Consider the following 19,348-nt stretch of genomic DNA (forward strand, 5'->3'; position numbering starts at 1 on the left):
ACACTTCACAGTACAGACTAGATGCTTACTGAATGTGAGTGTCATAATCTGGATAGACTAGTGTGACTCAAATCTCTCTCATATCTAATCTTGCTTGCTATGGAAACTGGTTCTAAAGGAAATAAGACAGCTCACATTGATGAAAGCTCACAAGTCTCCGAAATATGTGAGTCTGTCTGTGCCCTGATCTCAGTAGTGGCATCTGAAGTTCAGGGCTGTGCTCTCTGCTAGTGGATGGCACTGTCAACTGATTGAGAAGAATTATAGCCCTTCAGAGCTGAGTCTCACTTTCCAGTCGTTTCTCTGGACAGTTCTCCCTCACTGGAGGCCAAAACACAATTATCTTGGGGCGTCATCATCTTTATGACAAACACGAGTCCCCATCTTTGGTTCTGAAGGAACGAGAAGCAGAAAACATGCATTTCATTAAGCTTTTCATGAAGCTGAATGAAGCCCAGAGCACGTATGCTGGTGTTTGTGTTTTCCGTGGGCTTGGAGTGGAAGAGGAAAGGACAGCAGCAAGTGGCTCACGTAACACATGATTCTTGGCCTCTCATAACCTTCCTGAGATTGCTAATACTTCCGGGCCCATTTGGAACAGACAGCTCACTCATTGTTTAGGCCTGCACCTCTGTCCCTTGAGAATAAGAAGTGTGGGTGTTAAATTGGTCTACCACAGAGGTTCCCAAACTTGCATCCTGTAGGAATAGCAGTGAATTTTTGGCTTCTTGGGTTGCGCAGGTCTCTCCTCCTGCCTTAGCCTTTTCTATCAGCATTAGCTCTTGAGTTTTACAAATATTTGCACACACTTGTTCAATGAAAAAGGACAATATGCAAAGCCATAGGAAAGGATCGATTAATTTCTGATCCCATTCTCTTATGCCTCATGGATTTCAAGTGTCTTGATGGAAGCCATAAACTAGTAAGTGGTTCAATTTGGACTGGGAGGGGTGGGGAAGGAGTATAGGGGTCAAACCGGGTGGCAAAGACTGTCCTAGTTCCTCGTGGGTGTCTAAAATTTCCTTTACACAAACAAACTGGTCTGTGATTCCTATTACATTGTTGCAACAGGTTTCTTCTTCACATCTGTAGTGGTTTAAAAAAAACCATTTGGAATATTGTCAGAATATTTTCTTTTTGCCATTAGAACTATAGCTAGCCAGACTTTGCACAGTTAAATTTCTGATATTTTATGTGAAGATATCAAATCTTAAATATAATTCTAATGCCTTATCATTCCACAGATATGATATAGCCTATTTTTGGCCTCTATCCAGATATAATCCTAAACTGATAATCTCAAATAATTCTGTGTTGATATTATTTTTGTTGTGAAGGCGTTCCTTCACAGTTTGCTTTTTCTCACTTCGAAACCTCTTTTCAATTCTGATCTTTAATTAACCAGTACTTGAGTTTAGATGTGCCTTGAGGACCTGAGTCATGTCTCCAGAGCCCACAAAGGAATGTCAAATCCTGGGGAAGCAGAGATGAGAGGATTCCTGGGGCTCCCTTGCCAGCCTAGCCTAATTGTAAGCTCCAGGCCAAGGAGAGACTGTCTCAAAGGGCTTAGACGGCATTGCTGAGGATTGCACCTGAGGTTACCGTCTGCCTTCACAAACATATGCACGAAAACGCACACATGCATTTTCAAAAGAAAATTAATTGCTTGTGGAATTAGGATGGGATTCAGTTGGAATGGGGGCAGGGACAAGAAATAAATAGGAATTTAATATAGTTATTATTTATTTATATATTGGGGGAGGAGGAGTTCATGCTATGACGTGCATGTGAAGCTCAGAGGACAACTTGTCAATGCCCTTCTTTGCCATGTGGGTCTGTCTGGTGCACAACAAGGTACCTTGCCAGCTGGACCCTCTCACCAGCCCAAGAGAGCATTTTCACCTTGGCACTTTGTGATTTGAGGTATGATATTGTCATGGTGCCTAAAATGTATCTCCTTACAGCTGATGTTTAGGAGCGCTTCTACCTGATAACTTGAAGGAGAATGAGAAGGTACCACCCACCCTTAGGGAAGCTGAATCTTCTGTAGCCATCACTGCAGACTGGGGAATGTAATAATGGACTTTTTGTTAGGTGCACCTGAGTTCAACCAGATCCTGGCGACAAGACTGGGAAGCATGTTTAGCTTTTCCAAGTCTCAAACGCTCATTTATAGGAGGGAGATAAAAATAGCTGCTTTGCCCATCCTTCTGGGATACTGGGCAGGGGTTAAAAATGTTCTCTAAGTGACAAATAAAATAGATGATTATGATCAAATTTCTTTGGGGGAAATTGGGACACTAATTTCCCAAGAGAAGGAAGGGACATAGATCTCTCCATCTTCCTCTTTCTTAAGGCCTTTCTTCCGAGTTGCAAACTAAGGCAGCAAGAGAGGCCTGCTTAGCTCTTCTTTCATCTCTCCCTCGGAAAGCAGAGAGAGTCTTTGGTCTCTGCTGGAAGGAAATTCAATGTAAGAGTCTTCTGGTTGGGTAGAGATCTGTTCTGTTTCTGAATCATAACAGCTGAAGGAAACAGGGAACTCGTTGATGCCTATGACAGAAAAATCCCAGGAGAATACAGCCTGTAGACCCAATGGATTACTGGTACTTACAAGCTATGTTTGGGAATCTCTTTCTCCCTCTTTGAGTCTACGCTCCTGTTTTGTTTTCAAATTTGATCTCTTTTCTTGTGGAGGCGAAGCAGTTAATCAGCAACTCCAGCATCATAGTAGGCCAGCTGTTCCAGCTCCAGAAGAAAGGTAAAGCCTGTATTTCTTATTGTTCCAACCAGTTTCCCGGGTTTGGATCTTACGTAGCTTGAGTAGGTACCCCTTTCTGAACCAACCACCAGAGTGCCATCGAGCCTAGAGCCCAGGCATGGCAGCATCATAAATGATAGACTATAAAGAGTGGGAGCAGGGTGAGTAATTTCCCAAATGGGAGAAAATTGGCGACAATTTATAAAAGAAATAGAAAAATATGCTAGACATGCCTTCCCTCTCTCATCACCCCTTTCTCCGCCCTGGCCCCAATAAAAGATGTTTAGATTCTTCAATAACTACACTATGCAGTCAGTATGGGTATTTTGGGTATTCCATGGATGAAACATCAGGTGTCCACTAGAATTGTGTGAATACGAACAACACACACACACACACACACACACACATACACACACACACACACACACATACACACACATACACACACACACATACACACACACACACACACACATACACACACACATACACACACACACACACACACGTTTAGCAGTGACTAAGGTACATGTGGTTCTAAAGCATGGACATCATAGTTTTGTTTGTTGAGAAATCTAGATTCTAGGCGTTAGCCTGTGCTCTTTGCTTGGTGTAAGCCATTGCCTCCAAAGGAACCTAAAGAACAGCAGCTATCACACCATCTTGTCGGTGAAAAGACCTAAGCACCAAGAAGTTTGTTGAAAGTATCTGAGGTGGTGAGAGGGCCCTGCACAGGGCGCCCTTTGGAAATGGCTTGAAAACTTGAGGACTGATTTCACCACAGAGAGATTAGGGAACCCATATGGTGTAGAAAGAAGAAACAGTAACTACAGGAATGGCGCTGGAGAGAATAAAGATGCTTAGAAAATGATAGGTAAAGCTGGACCTTAGTTTTGGTGAGGGGAGATGAAGGGGAGGGAGGGAGGGGGAAGCAGGATGAATGTGACTCCTATGGACAGTGGTTGAAGACAGCTCCCATTCCAAGGAGATGAGCCCCTTCTGAGCTCTGAATTTTGAGTGCAGGGGAGGAGTGGCATAATTGGACAAACAAGAAAATATCCAGGCCCCTGTGAGTTTTTAGGTGGGGAGGTTGGATTTCTTACTCTACTTTACATGCTTAAGATGCTTTGGAAGGTTTTTGCGACTGTGTCATTGAATAGCATAGGTAGTTACTTCTTTAAACAGGCTAGCTACTTTCGTCTTCATGAAGGGTCTTTCAGAAAGGAGGCCATTTTCCACCATCCTATTTCCCCTCTCTGTTACTGAAGAGAAGCCAAGCCAAGCCAGCTCTTATAGAAGACTTCCAACACAGGACAAATGCTTTCTGTCTTTCTGTCTCAGGTTTACAGCAAGACCATTCATGACTCAGAACCGAGAAGATAACAAGGCACGGTTATTGGGGTCTCCTGTTTGCACTTCTATTTTCTTCAGTCGTTAAGTGGGGTTAGAATCCAGGATTAGGACCTTCTTTCTCTGCCAACTGGAAACATAAGTGACTTGTTGACACACAGTTCTCTCTCCCATATACTTCCAGAGTAACAGGAAATCTTGGCCAAGTAGCCCCTGAAAGGAGCTGGTGGCCTATGCTCTGGCCTCACTTGAATGCAGACTCCATGTCTGTCACGCCGTGCCCAGAAGGACATCATAAATCATTTATAATTTATAAGGAGCCTGGCCAATCCTGTGCTACACCCTGCAAGCTGCTGGTGTCTGTCCACACACTGTGGGCTCCCTTCTCTACTTCATACAGAGCCTTTTTCACATGATCCATAGGACTAAAGTGGAAAGTTTCCCCCTTAGCCTGGCCCAGCCAAAGCGGAAAGGCTAGAGGAGACAGAACACCCTTGTTTCTTGAGGCTGTGCCATGAGCCTCGCTTGCTTTCTCCTTGACTGGAAAATGAAAAGGGACAGAAAACAAGACTAGGACCAGGAAAAGACTGTTTTCTCTCTAAATCATACTTTCAACAAAATGTACGTATATTTTGAGTGGCAGTAACCAGTGTGTCACCACTGGAAACATAACATCGAGCACAACAGTTTGGTTTTTGTTGAGATGACTGGGGAAAGGGAATGGGCGGGCGCAAGCTGTTCACCAGGGGCTTCAGGTGAGATGACCCTTGATCATAACATGAAGGCCGTGACAGGGTGCACTGAACTAGGGAGTGGAATCCCGATGAAGACAGGGTAGTACTACTGAGCTAAGCAGTCTCTGGGGGGAAGCATCGGGTATGGAAGTCTGTGTAGTTGGACATTCCCAGGATCACGGCAGAGACCCATACTAGGAAGCTGAGATGCTATCCAAAGAGAGATGAGCAGTCCCTGTATGTCCTTGAAAGACCAGTTTTTTAAAAAAAAAATACTGGAAAATAATAGGAGATCTGCAAAATCAGGAAAGTCACAGGTAATGTTTCTTTCACATCCAAGAGAGAATGAGAAGGTGTGCTATTGTGATCAGGGTGGAAATGTCAAAATATTAATTTACCCAGGGCGGAAAGTGACACAGAAATTGTGTATTTGTTTGATCTTGGCGTCGTGAGTCGCTTGTGCTTTTGCAATCAGGATAAAAGAGAGCGCTCGTGGCCCATTTGTTAACTGAACTGGCATCAGTGCTTTTCATGGATAGACTTGGGAACTGTATCCAATATCCTGCCCCCCTCATCTCCTGGCAATGTGTGGTTATGATATAGTTGTGGGACTAACAACCCTATACACACACACACACACACACACACACACACACACTGTATTTTCCTTCTTGTACACATTAGTGTGATCTTCAATCCCCAAGTCCCTGATGTGGTCCTGGGAGCTAGACCTCTGGTGATTTCAGGGGTCTCTCTTGCTCCTGGTGAGCACTGTGGAACAGAGTCTTTCTGCCCTCTGTTCACACGTGGCTTCCTACAGTCCAGTGACAACTAGGGCTTGGGTTTGAGTCACATGCAGAAGTCCCAGGGAGAGAGATCTGGGGGCTACCTGGGAAATTTCTCCTTAAAGATAAGGCTCATGCAGAGCTGAATGGGCCTCAGAGGCATGTATTTTTGCCTCCAATGATTGAAAAACAGGCGAACAAGCATCAAGAACATTCCCATGATGCTCCTGCCCTATGTGGCATGCTGAACTAAAATGACCTCTCAAGTCCGTTCCAATGTAAAACCCCTCAGAGTCCATGAAAAACGTCCAGTGGACCGGCTCCGCAAACACACAGACACTGTATAAACACAAGGCAAATATTTTAAAAGGTGAAGAATAAGATTCTTGTACTTCAGGGAGAGCAGGGCTTGGAATTTTGTGTCCAACAACATACCTTCCATACCCAGCAGCCTGAAGCTTGCCCACATTGGCCCTCACACAGCTATCTACATTATGTGTTTAAAATGCTCTCAGCCAAAGACCAAGCAAACAGCGAATGGTATTTTCCTATCAGGGCCCATTTATGAGGCAGAGAAAAAGAACAGAACTGTTGGTTTTGATTGCTGGTAGGAGCCGGCACGGAGCTTCACGGAATTCATGGGAAGAAATGGGAAGAATTTTTGTTATACAAGGAAGAAAGAAAGGAGACTTGTTTAAGCCAAGGTTTAACTTAGAATTAAACCAACAAAAACTCAAAACTCAGACTAAAGAGTGGACTGGGATCTGCAGTAGAAAAGCCCATGTGTGAGTGAGTTATGTTCTAGTCTCTCAGACGAAGAAAGAAAATTCTTAGTAAAGAATAAAGGTCTTTAAAGATCTACAAAGACAGGAATTTTGGAGTGGCCTTCATTGTTGACACAGAATCCCACAGTATTTGATTTAGTGACCACTGACTGAGTCTTGCCTCTCATTTTATAGATGATAGATTAGAAGCCCAAAACTTGATGTAGGCCACCCAGCATCACTTGACTTGTTGCCAGTGTTCTGGGACCAGTACCCGGGACTCCTGAAAAATCACGTGACATTGAAGGCACTGTTACAGAAGTAGTAGTTGTTGAAAAGTTCTGTTTCCTATTAGCAAGGGGTGGCCGGGCAGAAGGTAGGCGGTGCAAGTGGCTGTGTCTTGGATTGACAGTGAGTTGGGGTGGTTTGATTGTGAAGAATCTGGCGCCTGGTAGTTGCTGCGGCCTTGGGGTGTTAGTCTTTGGACCTCTCTTCTCTCCCTCGAGGAGAGTCTAAACCTACTGACACTTCACTTAAAGAACAGTGCTCTTTAATGAATTCCCAGAAAAGAACTCATCTGTGCCACACCTAGTTAACCTGGTTCACTGCAATCACCAGCCTTTCTGTGAGCTGTGGATACTGGTTTCTGGAATTGAGAGTGGAGACCAGGGCTGGAGATGGGAAGGAAGATGTGTCTCCACTAGAACAATAAATGGGTTCTTTGTCATCTTTTTTTCTTTCTTTTAACCATTCACTCATTCATTCGTTTTCTTCTTTGTTTATATCTCTATTCCAAAAAGCTGACAACTTAGAACAAAGAGCACATATACTATGCATAGAATGAAACTGAGTTCAGGTTGTATAAAGGAGAAAATATGAAATGTCGCTTGTGGTCTGCGTTGTGTCAAGTTTCACTCTGGCTTTTCTAGTAACCAGGATTTAAAAAAGCAGCACACAATTCCTAGTTATAAAGAAAGGGGGAACCCCTGTTTCTTCAAAAGAGGCTAAGTACTGCTATCCTAAGAGCTCTTGCCTTCAGTAGACACTCACAGAAGACATTCGTGTAGTCAACCAAGGTCAATGTCTACCGTTCATCCTCCTCCACCTACTGGGCCCTCAAGTGGGAAGTGCAGCTGGTAGCTACTAGAATTCAGATATGCAGGCTCAGTACCACGGAGGTCCTGCCTTCAGCTCTGAAGCGCCATCCTAAGTGATATCAGAAATACAGATTCCTTCCAAAGAAAGAAAGAATCCGTGTAGAGATTCCCTTCCCTTGACTTGGTTCAAAAAACTGCCCGTTCTTAATTCCCTTCTTCATCCTCCCTAAGGTTTGTCAAGGGATGTACCAGAACCTCTAGAGTGTATGACCGAAGAAAGAAAAATTTACAGAGATCCATTGTGTTAAACTTTTGAGTTGATGGCGTGAAAGGGGAAAAAAAAACAAAATAAATAAACATCAAACAAGAAACCAGTAAACGTTATCCCTTTTTATCAGGATTTAGATAAAATGTTTACAGGAACATTGTGGGTTGTTTATGATTTGGGGCTTTTTGTTTTGTGTTGTATTTGTTTGTTGTTTAGATTTTTTTGGCATTAAGAACTAATTTAGGAGGGCTAGACAGACGTCTCAATGGTTAAGAGCATTACTGCTCTTTCAGAGGACCCAGGTTTAATTCCCATACACACAGTAGCTTACAACTTTTGTCTATAACTCCAGTCCCAGAGGATCCAACACCTTCTTCTGGCTCCTCAGGCATCTGTACACATAAAATAAATAATAATTAAAAAATTAAATTGTAATTTTAAAAAAGAACTAATTTAGGTATGGTGAGATGGCTTAGCAGATGGCTTAAAGACACCTGCCACAACACGTGATGAACTGAATTGAATTCCTGGGACCCATATGGCAGAACTGACTCCCGAAAGTGTCCCCTGACATCTACATATACACGCGTAGCATGTGTGGAGGTATGTGCACATATGCAGTCACAAATTAATGAATTGATTGATTGATGTAATTTTAAAGGCTTTTGAAAAGAACTAACATTAAATCTTGTGAAAATCCCCACACTTATCTGGCTTTCCAGCCTTCTTGCTTCTATTCTTCTCTTTTTACTGTGTGTTTTCATTCTACCAGACACTGTTAAATAAGGATATTGTCATACAAGTCTATATTGTATATTCTTCCTATGCCTGCTACCATCTCCTTTCCCACCAGTCCCTCCTCCTATTAATCCCCTTTTCCCGTCGACAGCCTCACTTCTATACATACACACCTTTTATACACATGCACAGACCGTGTGTGTGTATACATGAACATTATCTATACGTACATGGTCTATGCATGTGTATAAAATCCAGGAATCACTTATGCTGAAAACACAGAGATGAAATCACTTCATATGACTCTCTCCTGTTGCATACCTGGATATCTCACTGCAAAGGCCTGTGTCGGCATGCATTTCAGAAGGCACTATTATCAGAGAAAAAACACCGAGTGGCCTCTGTGCTCCATAGCCGGTATACGGTAAAATGTCTGGGTTCCTTTTCAGACATGATCATCCTGGCCAGATACAGTGACTGGGCCTCAGTCATGCATGGACTCCTTGTGTCCTTACTGTGCTAACAGTACTGTGTAGACAAGTGTTCTCGGTGGGCATAAAACCAAACGGGGCTTTGAATCTTCATGTGGACAGAATAAATGTGCTTAAGTACTTTGAATACTGTTGATAATTTTGCTAAGCAATGACTTGATTCATACTTGTGCTTATTCTTTTTCAGTGTTAGAGAGGAAGATCTCCACCAGACAGAGTAGAGAGGAGCTGATAAGAAGGGGCCTGCTTAAAGAACTGCCTGATCAAGGTGAGAAAATCCATCTTACATTTAAACTAATGGATTCTTCATTCTTTGCTTTGTTATTTTCTTTCGGGATTTAAAGTGACCATGGTCACTGTCAGATAAAGCAGCCAGGAGTGTATGCCCGGAATCTTGCCTCGACCTGGGATGTCTCTGTGGGTGGCCAAGAACCTGAGGTGTTATGGAAACCTGAGGTGTTATGGTGACTTTTCTGGTCAATCCTTCTCCAGAGGTTGCTTTATTAACTTTGTGCTCTTCAGGCTTCAGCGCCAGTAGCTAGAGATACAGGTCACGATGCTTGCCTGCCTCCTTCCCCCGCAACCTCAAGCTTTACTCTTCTAATCAAGTTAAACCCCATCGATTGAGCGAGTTCAGTTTGAGTTTGTTTGCGCCTTGCTTGTTCCTAAACTCTGCCAATAAAAGAGATAGCAGCAGCTTTATCCCTCGCGTTGTCTGAGAGACTCACCCGTGTTCACAGATCAATAAAGCATGACTGAATGACTCAATCTGCCTTCTGCTTTCTCCCAAGAAATCTGTTCCTCTTGTGTTTCTCTTAATCTTCTTGCCTCTCACCTTGTTAAGGACAATTCTCTCCAGGAGTTTTTTGTTTGTTTGTTTCATTTTGTTTTTCTCTTTCCTTCCCTCTTCCCTGTTACCTCTATCCTGTGAAGGAGGGAAGTTGATTAGAAAAGACAAGTATTATGTAGAAATTAAGACTGACCCTCGAAGCAGACACCCGCACTGGTTATTTTGCCAAATAAATAAGTCCATAATATTTTCTTTGCTCCTACCACTGTTAAAACTAAAGGGTATTTTGCTACAATGCTGGTGATTTATCTCATTCTTCTCCTCATTCCCCCAAGTTTCCTCGGGAATTATTATTATTGAGACTTTATGGGAAGAAATGAAATAATATTGATTTGAAATTTAAATAATAATACTTCCCTCTCTATAGCTTGATAGAAGATAGATAGATGATAGATAGATAGATAGATAGATGATAGATGGATGGATAGATAGATAGATAGATAGATAGATAGATAGATAGATAGATAGATAGATAGATCATATATGTTCCTTATAAAGAATATAACAGTTTGGGGCATACATTGTATATTAGTTAAAATGTCATGTTTTTTCCAATACCAGAATAATCCCAGTGTGCAGCTAAGAATTGCATAGCTGCTTCAAAAGGAGTGAGGAAAATCTAAATGGAATAATATTATTTTGATTGAGCAAGCCATCACAATTCTAGAAATTTTCCTTCCATTTCTGACTTGTAAAAATTTTCCCACTCATCTTTGCCAATGACCTTTTTGTATTTTTCAATATGCTATTTCCTTGAAGTTATTTGTTTCCTGCCTCGGAGCTTTAAAAATGAAAAGTGCTCACACTTCCCCTTCCTAGCAGGAGGCATACATGAGGTAGGCATGCCAGAGGTAGGCATGCAGAAGGTAGGCATGCATGCAGGAGGTAGGCTTGCGGGAAGGTAGGCATGCAGGAGGTAGGCATGCGGGAGGTAGGCATGCAGGAGGTAGGCATGCAGGAGGTAGGCATGCAGGAGATAGGCATGCAAGAGGTAGGCATTAAGGAGGTAGACATGCAGGAGGTAGACATGCAGGAGGTAGGCATGCAGAAGGTAGGCATGCATGCAGGAGGTAGGCTTGCGGGAAGGTAGGCACGCAGGAGGTAGGCATGCGAGAGGTAGGCATGCAGGAGGTAGTCATGCAGGAGGTAGGCATGCAGGAGGTAGGCATGCAAGAGGTAGGCATAAAGGAGGTAGACATGCAGGAGGTAGACATGCAGGAGGTAGGCATGCAGAAGGTAGGCATGCAGGAGGTAGGCATGCAGAAGGTAGGCATGCAGGAGGTAGGCATGTAGGAGATAGGCATGCAGGAGGTAGACATGCAGGAGGTAGGCATGCATGCAGGAGGCATGCATGCAGGAGGTAGGCATGCAGGAGGTAGGCATGTAGGAGGTAGGCATGCAGAAGGTAGGCATGCATGCAGGAGGTAGGTATGCGGGGAGGTAGGCATGCAGGAGGTAGGCATGCATGCAGGAGATAGGCATGCTGAATGAGCAACTGAACCCTGTGCAATCAGCTTTATGGAGTGACACATTCATTTGTTCAGTATCCCGTATTTGAAAATGTTTTAAAGAAAGGAAAGGGGAGCTGGAGGGATTGCTCATCAGTTATGAGTGCTTACTGCTCTTGCAGAGGATATGAATTTCGTTCCCAGCACTCTCATTAAAGGCTCACAACTGCCTGTAACTGCATCTCCAAGAACTCTGATGCCCTCTTCTGGTTTTTTTGCATGCAAGTGCACATATCTGCATGTAGATACACACATACACAGAATTGAAAATTAAAAATAAAATCTCATTAAAAAGAAAAGGGGGAAATCATGGTTGAAACTTGTTATTAGAATTGATGGTAGAGCTTACGGGCCAGATGCATTTCCAAACTCGGAGTTTTGGTGGAGACTGCTAGTTGGTTGAATTTTACTTTGTACTTTGGCACAGTTTTCATCTAAAATACCAGAATTGCTAATGGTTGAAAGTGCCCAAGGATGCCCGTTGGAAATCTCCCAGTTTTTAGCCAAACGCTAGAAAAAGTAGTTTTCTATTTTCTCATTTTAGCTGTCACCTTCCCCCAAAACAATTACCTTGAGAATCCTGTCTGAGAGACTGGATGCTGCCGTTCTCTGACAGCCTCCCTCCGTCAGTGAAGACGCACTCATGGCCTCTGTCTCCTTGGTATCACTGAAACTCCTGACAGGGCATGTCAGCGATGAGCTTCGTTCTGTGGCCCAAATAGACCCCTGAAGTCCCTGCAGCTGCCATAGCTGTGACCTCACCCCACCCTGTCCTGTACCCTCCCTCTTGACTGTGATTATTACTTCTTCCAGATTGTGTTTTTCCACACCAAGCTTAGCTTCAATCTGAAAGTTCACCAAATGACCTCTGAGAAGTTCTCACACATGCTCTAATCCACGTTCAGTCCACATGGACGACTTTGCCTTCATCTTTTCTCAAGGCATGCAAGTGTCTCACCTGCTTGCCTGACATCCTCTTTCCATATATTCTAGTGTGATTCCCCCTCCCCCGAAGAATCACTTTTTTTTTTTTTTTTTTTTTGCCATACACGATCTTCTCCGTGTAATGATTTCCCTGCTTTTACTTTGAGCTGGATGTGATTTGGTGAGTTCCCCTTCCTCTGCAGGCACAATCTCTTCTAGTGTTTCTCACCTGTCCCTAGAGCCTAGGCCTGACTCAGCACTATCTTCTCTGACTGGGCTTATATTTTGCTGGCATTGTTTCCTATACCAGGGACTGAGTTTATTTTAATTCCGAGAAAACTTCCTTAGCACAGATTTCTATGAAAGCTTTCAAGATATAGATGCCACTCACTTTAGTATCCTTAGTTGGCTTTATAAACTTCATATTTCCTACGAATCCTCTTTTCTCTGCCACTGTCTTTCCATGCACTGTTTTTATTTCAGGACTCAGTGTAGGTACCGTTCCACGTGACTTTCTTCTGCTGTGCATACTATTGTGGTAATATTCAAGGTTTTCTATAGTTGTTTTTTTTTCCAAATAAGTTTTTTAAAAATAAATTTTTTAACCTAATAAAAATATGATCACTTAAAGTAGCATTAAGTTATTGTTGATATGACTTTAGGACTCTACTAACTATAATCAGAAATCCCAAATAAAATATTTATCTGCATCCTTTTAAAAGTAAGGATTCATGTATAAAGAAGTGAAATTTTTTTGCTGTTCATTTTACAATACTTTTGTTTTGTCAGTGTATTGTTTGTTCCTTATTCCTCTTTTTAAAACGAGTTGCTCCAAGCCCAATGTTTTATCTACTAGTATCGAACTTGTGAAGATTCATTTATAATGGTATTGCCTTGTGTTATTGTCTGTTTTACTTTTCTATAGGAATCAGAATAAAGGTCCTTAGAATCCATATGACTTAGTGACAATTCCATTTCGTTTTCAACATGGCATCATTCCTATTTACTTTATCTATGGAAATGTCATGGTCTTTTTTTCATTTTGACAAAAAGGCCTGTGAATTTTATGAAAAAAAAAACAGTGAAAATTTGAGAAATAATTTTTTTTCAAGACGGGTTTTTCTGTCTAGCTCTAACTGTCCTGAAACTCACATAATAGACCAAGCTAGCCTCACACTTAATGATCAACCTGTCTCTGCCTCCCAAGTGATGGAATTAAAGGCATGAATGAGCCACCACTGCCCAGCTATGATCTCTATTTTTTAATGACTGCCAAGAAATTAATTTTAAAAACTGCATAGAAATGACTCTGTTAATATATTTCTTCAAATTAGTTTGAAATCAAAACTTGGATTCCTTAATTTTTCTTTTTATGGTGGTAGCAGAGTCTCCTAAATATTTCTATGCATGGGAATAATTACTGGGGTAATCTCTCCAAACACCACTGAATTCTGAAAAATCCTTGAATTTTAAACACCTCCAGGACTTACAACAGTCCAGGAGATAAAATTAGTCTTTATGATTCAGAATATGTGCAGAATTCTACTTGAAGCAGTAAATTTTTTAGAATTCTTCTCTAACTTGTTTTCTGATGTGTATTTTTTTAGCTGTAATTAGCTTTTATTCTTTTCATAATGAAGAAAGTTTTTTTAAAAAAATGAAATTAGCCTTAAAGCCATCTTTTCCCTGAAAAAAGGTCACAGTTGATTGCTCTGTAGAGTGTGGATATTTTCTAACATGCCCACAATTAAACGCCACTGTGTAGAACGTGGACACTGTCTCACGTGCTCCTCAGATGCTGGGGCCTGGGACTGGTCCATCATCCCACCCGCTGTCTGTACGTGTAAGTGCATTTCATGTTATTTGTATATTTGCATTCACCTCATGGTTTTGACGTGTTACAATGTTTGTTCCATTTTTCAGATCATTCCTTCATTCAGTTTCTGGATGCAAAAGAAACCCTAACTGTTTCCTTCAACCAAACCTAAACACAAGGACAGAGGAACGCTGCTGGTCTGGGGTACTGTGTGATTTAAGACACTAGGCAGTACCTCGTGTCTTAACATGGCACAGGAATCTCCCTTCATTGTTGCTTTCCCTCGAAACCAAAGATTTTCTACCTCTTGCCTTTTAAAGAAATTTGCTGGGGAAACGTGGTGATTTGGTTCCAGGGGACAGAAACAGGAACCCAGACCCTGCAGTCCTAGTCACCGGGGAAAATGACTTTTGAAGAAAGCCATCAAGTTAGACATCGAGGTGTTTCTTTCCGATTTTAGATGGAGATGTAACAGTTAACTTTGAAAATTCAAACGGGCACATGATACACATCGGAGAGGAATCTACCCAAGAGGAGAATGTAGGGAAACCCGAAGAAGGGGATGGCCCTGTGAGTGAGAAAACACCACCTCGGGAGGAAAAGGCAGAAGATAAGACAGGTAAAATAAAGAGAATCCCCTGTTATCTCCTGGAGCGCAGCCCAGCAGCCCAGTGTAGAGAATTAGAGAGAGCCTGCAGAGAGGAGGAGGCTTGCAAACTGGGAGAAGAGAGGAAAGGAAGCTAGGAAGGAGAGACAGGTGGCCTCCTCGGGTGGACACATCTGTTTGTAACTATGCTATTTGCTTTGTTACAAACACATCTGTCTGTAACTATGCTTTTGTGTTAATAAGGAGAGCTAATTAATGGTACTGACCGCAAGGACTGGACCCTTCAGGCTTTACATTTACCTGGAAGTGACCTTTTCATAACTTTCTCTCAAGGTGGAAGACACAAGCAGTCAGAATGTTGTTTTTCCCTGTATCTGGTCCACGTGAGCTGCTCAACCTCTCTCAATCTAGACTTGCTCTCTGGCAGCAGGAAGTAACTGATGCACCCGTCCACCCCAGTATTTTAAGGGCTAGACATTTCTAAGCTACGCCAAGGAGGAGTTCCCTAAGGAGCCATGATTTCAATGCCACTTCCTCTGCTCTGTGATTTACATGTGTGCTTGGAAGTTTCAGAATATACCATAGGCAATTATGCTGGTTCTCACAGGATTCTCTTTAAAAACTCCCATTTCTTGAGTGTGCTCGGAATCAGATACTGTAAATACATGTCTAATGGGGTCCCCCAGAATGTTCATGAATATGGAATGGCGGATCCATCACAACGCCACACAAGCCTTATACTTACAGAAACCCTGAGCTGATGAAATCTTTGTAACATAGAATATTCATTAGCTTATACAAAACCCAACTTCTCCTCTTTCCAAATCCAAATTTCTCAAAAGAATATGTTGACTCCTTTATTCACTAAACTACTGGAGCCCGGTGTTATGCAGAAGGCTCTGGACCATGCCAGGAACTGAGATAGAGAGGCCCCATCACTCCCAGTTTCCCTGGTTGACTTCACTGAACACTGAAGCTACTTCTTGCTTCAGCCTGCTTCTAGTTTGCTTGCTACATCCTATAGGGAAAGGTTTAGCCAAAAACTTCTGAATAAATTTTTCCATGTGCATAAGAAAGGATCCTCAGGAAACATCTCCAGTATGTTCCCTAATTTCTATAAGGTTTGTCAAATTCCCTTGCATTGGGTAGATATTTTGAGAACTAGAAATTCCTTTAAGTGGATCTCTTCTCTTGATCCAGATCCTCCTGCAGGCAGGAGGAAAAGGAGGCCTTAATTAAGTTCCCTGCTACTAGAAAGTCACCTTTGGAAGACTGAAGCCCTGTGGTCCTTTACATATGCAGTAATCAGCTTTTAAAAGCTTCAATAAGCTATTGGAAATTTAATTTGCTGTCCTCGGAGATTAAGCATAGTTTTTATAGGACCTTCTTTAATTTCTTCCCAAGAAAAAACATCTAGTTAAGTTTATTAACACCAATTATAGGACATTAGCTTATACTTTTAATGATAATATTTCTGAAACATAACAAGAGAGCCAACAGATTATAAGGAGATTCAACGGCAAGGAGTGAGTTTGGTTGGGTAGGGAACAGAAACCTGTTTTTTTTATTTTCTTCCATTCCAACTCTCCTGTCTCAACAACCTGTTAGATGTCTTATCAATCTGTGGTTTGTCCCTAGTCCCTGTGGGTGTCATTGCCACTCAGTGGTTGTCCAGACTAGAAAGGAAAAATGTTTCTCATATCAGCATGATAGAGCATTGCTGACAGTTTTATATTGGTTAAACTGGCAGGCCTTGGTGTTCTGCAGAAAAGATGGCAGATCTGATAGGTCAAGGAATGGCTGAGACAGGGTTTGTTTTCGTATCCCTCCAATTAGTACATTGAGTTCTTTCTAGTCAAGTAAATCCCGTGATAGCATCAGTACACGAGCAGAGGGAGATGCCAGGAGTGCTGGTGTGCCACCATGCGGCTGCTGGAGCTCCCTCTTAGGTAGACAGATTCCACGTGGCTCTGTGCCATGAGCCGAGAGAAGTACTGAGAATGGGAGCCCTTTCCTGAAGCTAAAAAGATTATCACTCATGAGTAATAGCACAGAGAATAAGACTAAATAGAAAGTGCTTATCGATAAAGATATGAATTACTTCTTACTTCTTTAGTCCTATATCTTTTACTTCTAAAAAAAAAAGCCTGATTCACTTTTGACTCTAAGAAAATATTCAAAAGCAAAGCACATGCCAGGTGCTATCCACCACCCTGGCTCTGTAGATGGGTTTGGTTTAGGCTATGAGGGTATTTCTGGGATTCTGAAGGAACCTGATTCTACAGTTGGTTTAGCAACCTTGGGCCTTTTTGGCAACACTAACCTTCTTCCTCAACATCTTCTAGGTTCTTATTCTCCTGCTATTCTTTCTCAGTAGATGTTCTTAGAAATTTGAGACACAAAATCATATCTACACTCTATTCCAATCTAACCACATGAAATCTCCAAGTTTTTCAGCATTGTTTCCATGGTATGATTAGGAAAGGCCTTTGGTGAAGGAACACTGATCAACACTTACTTGTTCCATAAACAGCACTGAAAGACTAGCCTGAGTAAAACTCTAGCAGAGGACACAGAGAGAATAAAGAGTGGCCTCTGTCCAAAAGCAGATCCTTCAAAGAGAACAGGTGGCTCAGAGGCAATAGTCAGGAAGCTCTGAGCAGGCTGCGGTACCAAAGCCAGAGAACTCTCAGCGGAGACCAGAGCTGTTTCCCTGTGCCACATCTTTCCAAACAAAATCCTAGGGGAGATGGGGAGAAGACAGGCAGGTGAGAGAGAGGAGCTGGACCCGAAGTGCATCTCTGACCAGGTGCAGGACACACCTAGTCCTGGATTGCTCTAACACTGGACCTCAGCCCTACACATGAATGAGAGAGCCAAGTGGAGTGGACAGCGTGTTCTCCAGACTCCTATCGGGAAGCCAGAATGAATAGACAGCTCTCATAACATCCCCTTAAAAGGACAATGTTCCATTACTCCACCACCAATTTGCACAAAGCCTTTGAATCGTATGTTCACAGTCAAAATAGAACCTAATTCCTTACCACCCACACACAAGTAAAGAGTGTTTTCTACCGATTGCCAATACTATCAGCCAGTCCCATTCATTGAACAGACGTAACCTTTAAGGCATTGCATTCGATTAGATACAGATTTTCAGATAGAAGACAATTGTAATCCAGTTAGAAAATCCTACTCTTTGTGTCTTCACCTGAGCACACACAACTTACCCCGAGGTTGTAAGTGGTAGGCACTGACAGAGCCCTGTCATGGCAGAGTTGAGAGGCTAGGGAGGAATGCTCCATACTTTCCAAAGAACTGCTCATGCTTGTGTGTGGTGTAGGAATCGGCACTTTCAGCTGTCAGAGAGCTAGTCCACCTTTTCCTCCCAAGCACAAAGTTGGACTGTTTGGGAGTAGTTTATTATTTATGCTAGGGGTGGAGCTTGGGGTCTCACACTGGCTAACTATATGTTCTGCAACACTAAGCATCAAGCAGAAAGACACAAAATGTCCCATTGGGCTCAGAAATATTTAAACAACAATCAAGACCCCAAGTGCCACACCAACCAGCACTCTCTAGAGGATTGTACTTGATCTCCATGCAAGGCCATGTGATAGAAACTGAAGTCACAGAGATATGATAAAGAGTAGTCTTCTGGGGCTTGGGGTGTGGCTCAGTGGGTAAGATATCTGCTACACAAAGAAGAGGATCTGAATTAGGACCCTCAGCATAAAACCAGGTATGGCATTGCACTTCTGTGTTCTAGCATGGGGGGGGGGAGGGTGTGCAAGGATCTCTGGACCCCTGATTCATACCCGCTGGACTGGAGGCAGCACTGTATGTTGAAGGATAAGGTTCTCACCTGACCGGAAAAGCAGAATTACAAATTTGCTCCTCAGAGATGTGAGGTGGCTGGACTGTAAGGCCAGATCCATGCAGAGGTAGAAGAGGTCAATCTGGACAGCCACACTTGGTGAAAGTCAGGGCTAGGGCAAGGACAAGGAAGAACTTTACAACATGAAGGTTTTATTGATGAACTTCTGTAACTGAAATCACTATCTCAGCTAGACACATGGTTTGATTAACAGAGGGTGGGATTTAAAAGGGGGAAGTCCCTCCCTTGATGGTTACTAGGATAAGAAACAAAACAGAAGAAATGGTAACGGCATATGACGTATGTCATGGCCTTCTTGGTCACTAGGAAAGACCTGGTCAGTAAAGGCTGACTAGGGTTGTCACTGTCTTTAGTTTTGATTGTGCTCCATTTTAAAAGAGATACCACTTAGTTCTTTGGACTGGAGCTGTATTCTAATTTATTTCAGTCACGATTGCAAATAACAGAGACGTGGGGATGCAGTCCACTGTCAGTCCCCAGAGCAAAGCCTGCTTCCCCTCCAGCTCTCGTGGGGCCTCCCTTCTTCTGTACAACTTCTGTCTGTAAAATCTCTGCTCTGTCTTTTCGAAACTATTATGGAAGTGTGCCAGATAAGACATAGCCAGCTTTTTTTATCCTGCACTCTGTGCGCCTATAGTCATGGCTCAGATCACTGTAGAAACTGAAGCTGCCATGCCCCGCTGGGAGAACGAGAAAGCACACTGATGTGTGACTGCCAAGCGCGTTGTGTCGAAAGCCCCCAGAGTCTCCCAGAGCG

The 19,348-nt window shown here is 42.7% G+C and overlaps 1 protein-coding gene across 4 annotated transcripts in view; it reads left to right on the forward strand.

Moving 5' to 3' along the window:
* Nucleotides 1-19,348, forward strand: part of Phactr2 (phosphatase and actin regulator 2) — a 268,683-nt gene that overhangs the window by 195,354 nt on the left and 53,981 nt on the right. For 3 of the 4 annotated variants that reach the window (XM_041680164.1, XM_041680166.1, XM_041680168.1), the window contains exons 3-4: nucleotides 9,176-9,256; nucleotides 14,547-14,705. In XM_041680164.1, coding sequence (XP_041536098.1) covers nucleotides 9,176-9,256; nucleotides 14,547-14,705 — 240 coding nt within the window. The remainder of the gene's footprint in view (nucleotides 1-9,175; nucleotides 9,257-14,546; nucleotides 14,706-19,348) is intronic. The other variant, XM_041680167.1, reaches the window with a different exon arrangement.

The sequence above is a fragment of the Microtus oregoni genome, unplaced genomic scaffold, assembly GCF_018167655.1.
Source record: "Microtus oregoni isolate MIOR12 unplaced genomic scaffold, Mior012 000033F_ref0000390, whole genome shotgun sequence".
Lineage (NCBI taxonomy): Eukaryota > Metazoa > Chordata > Mammalia > Rodentia > Cricetidae > Microtus > Microtus oregoni.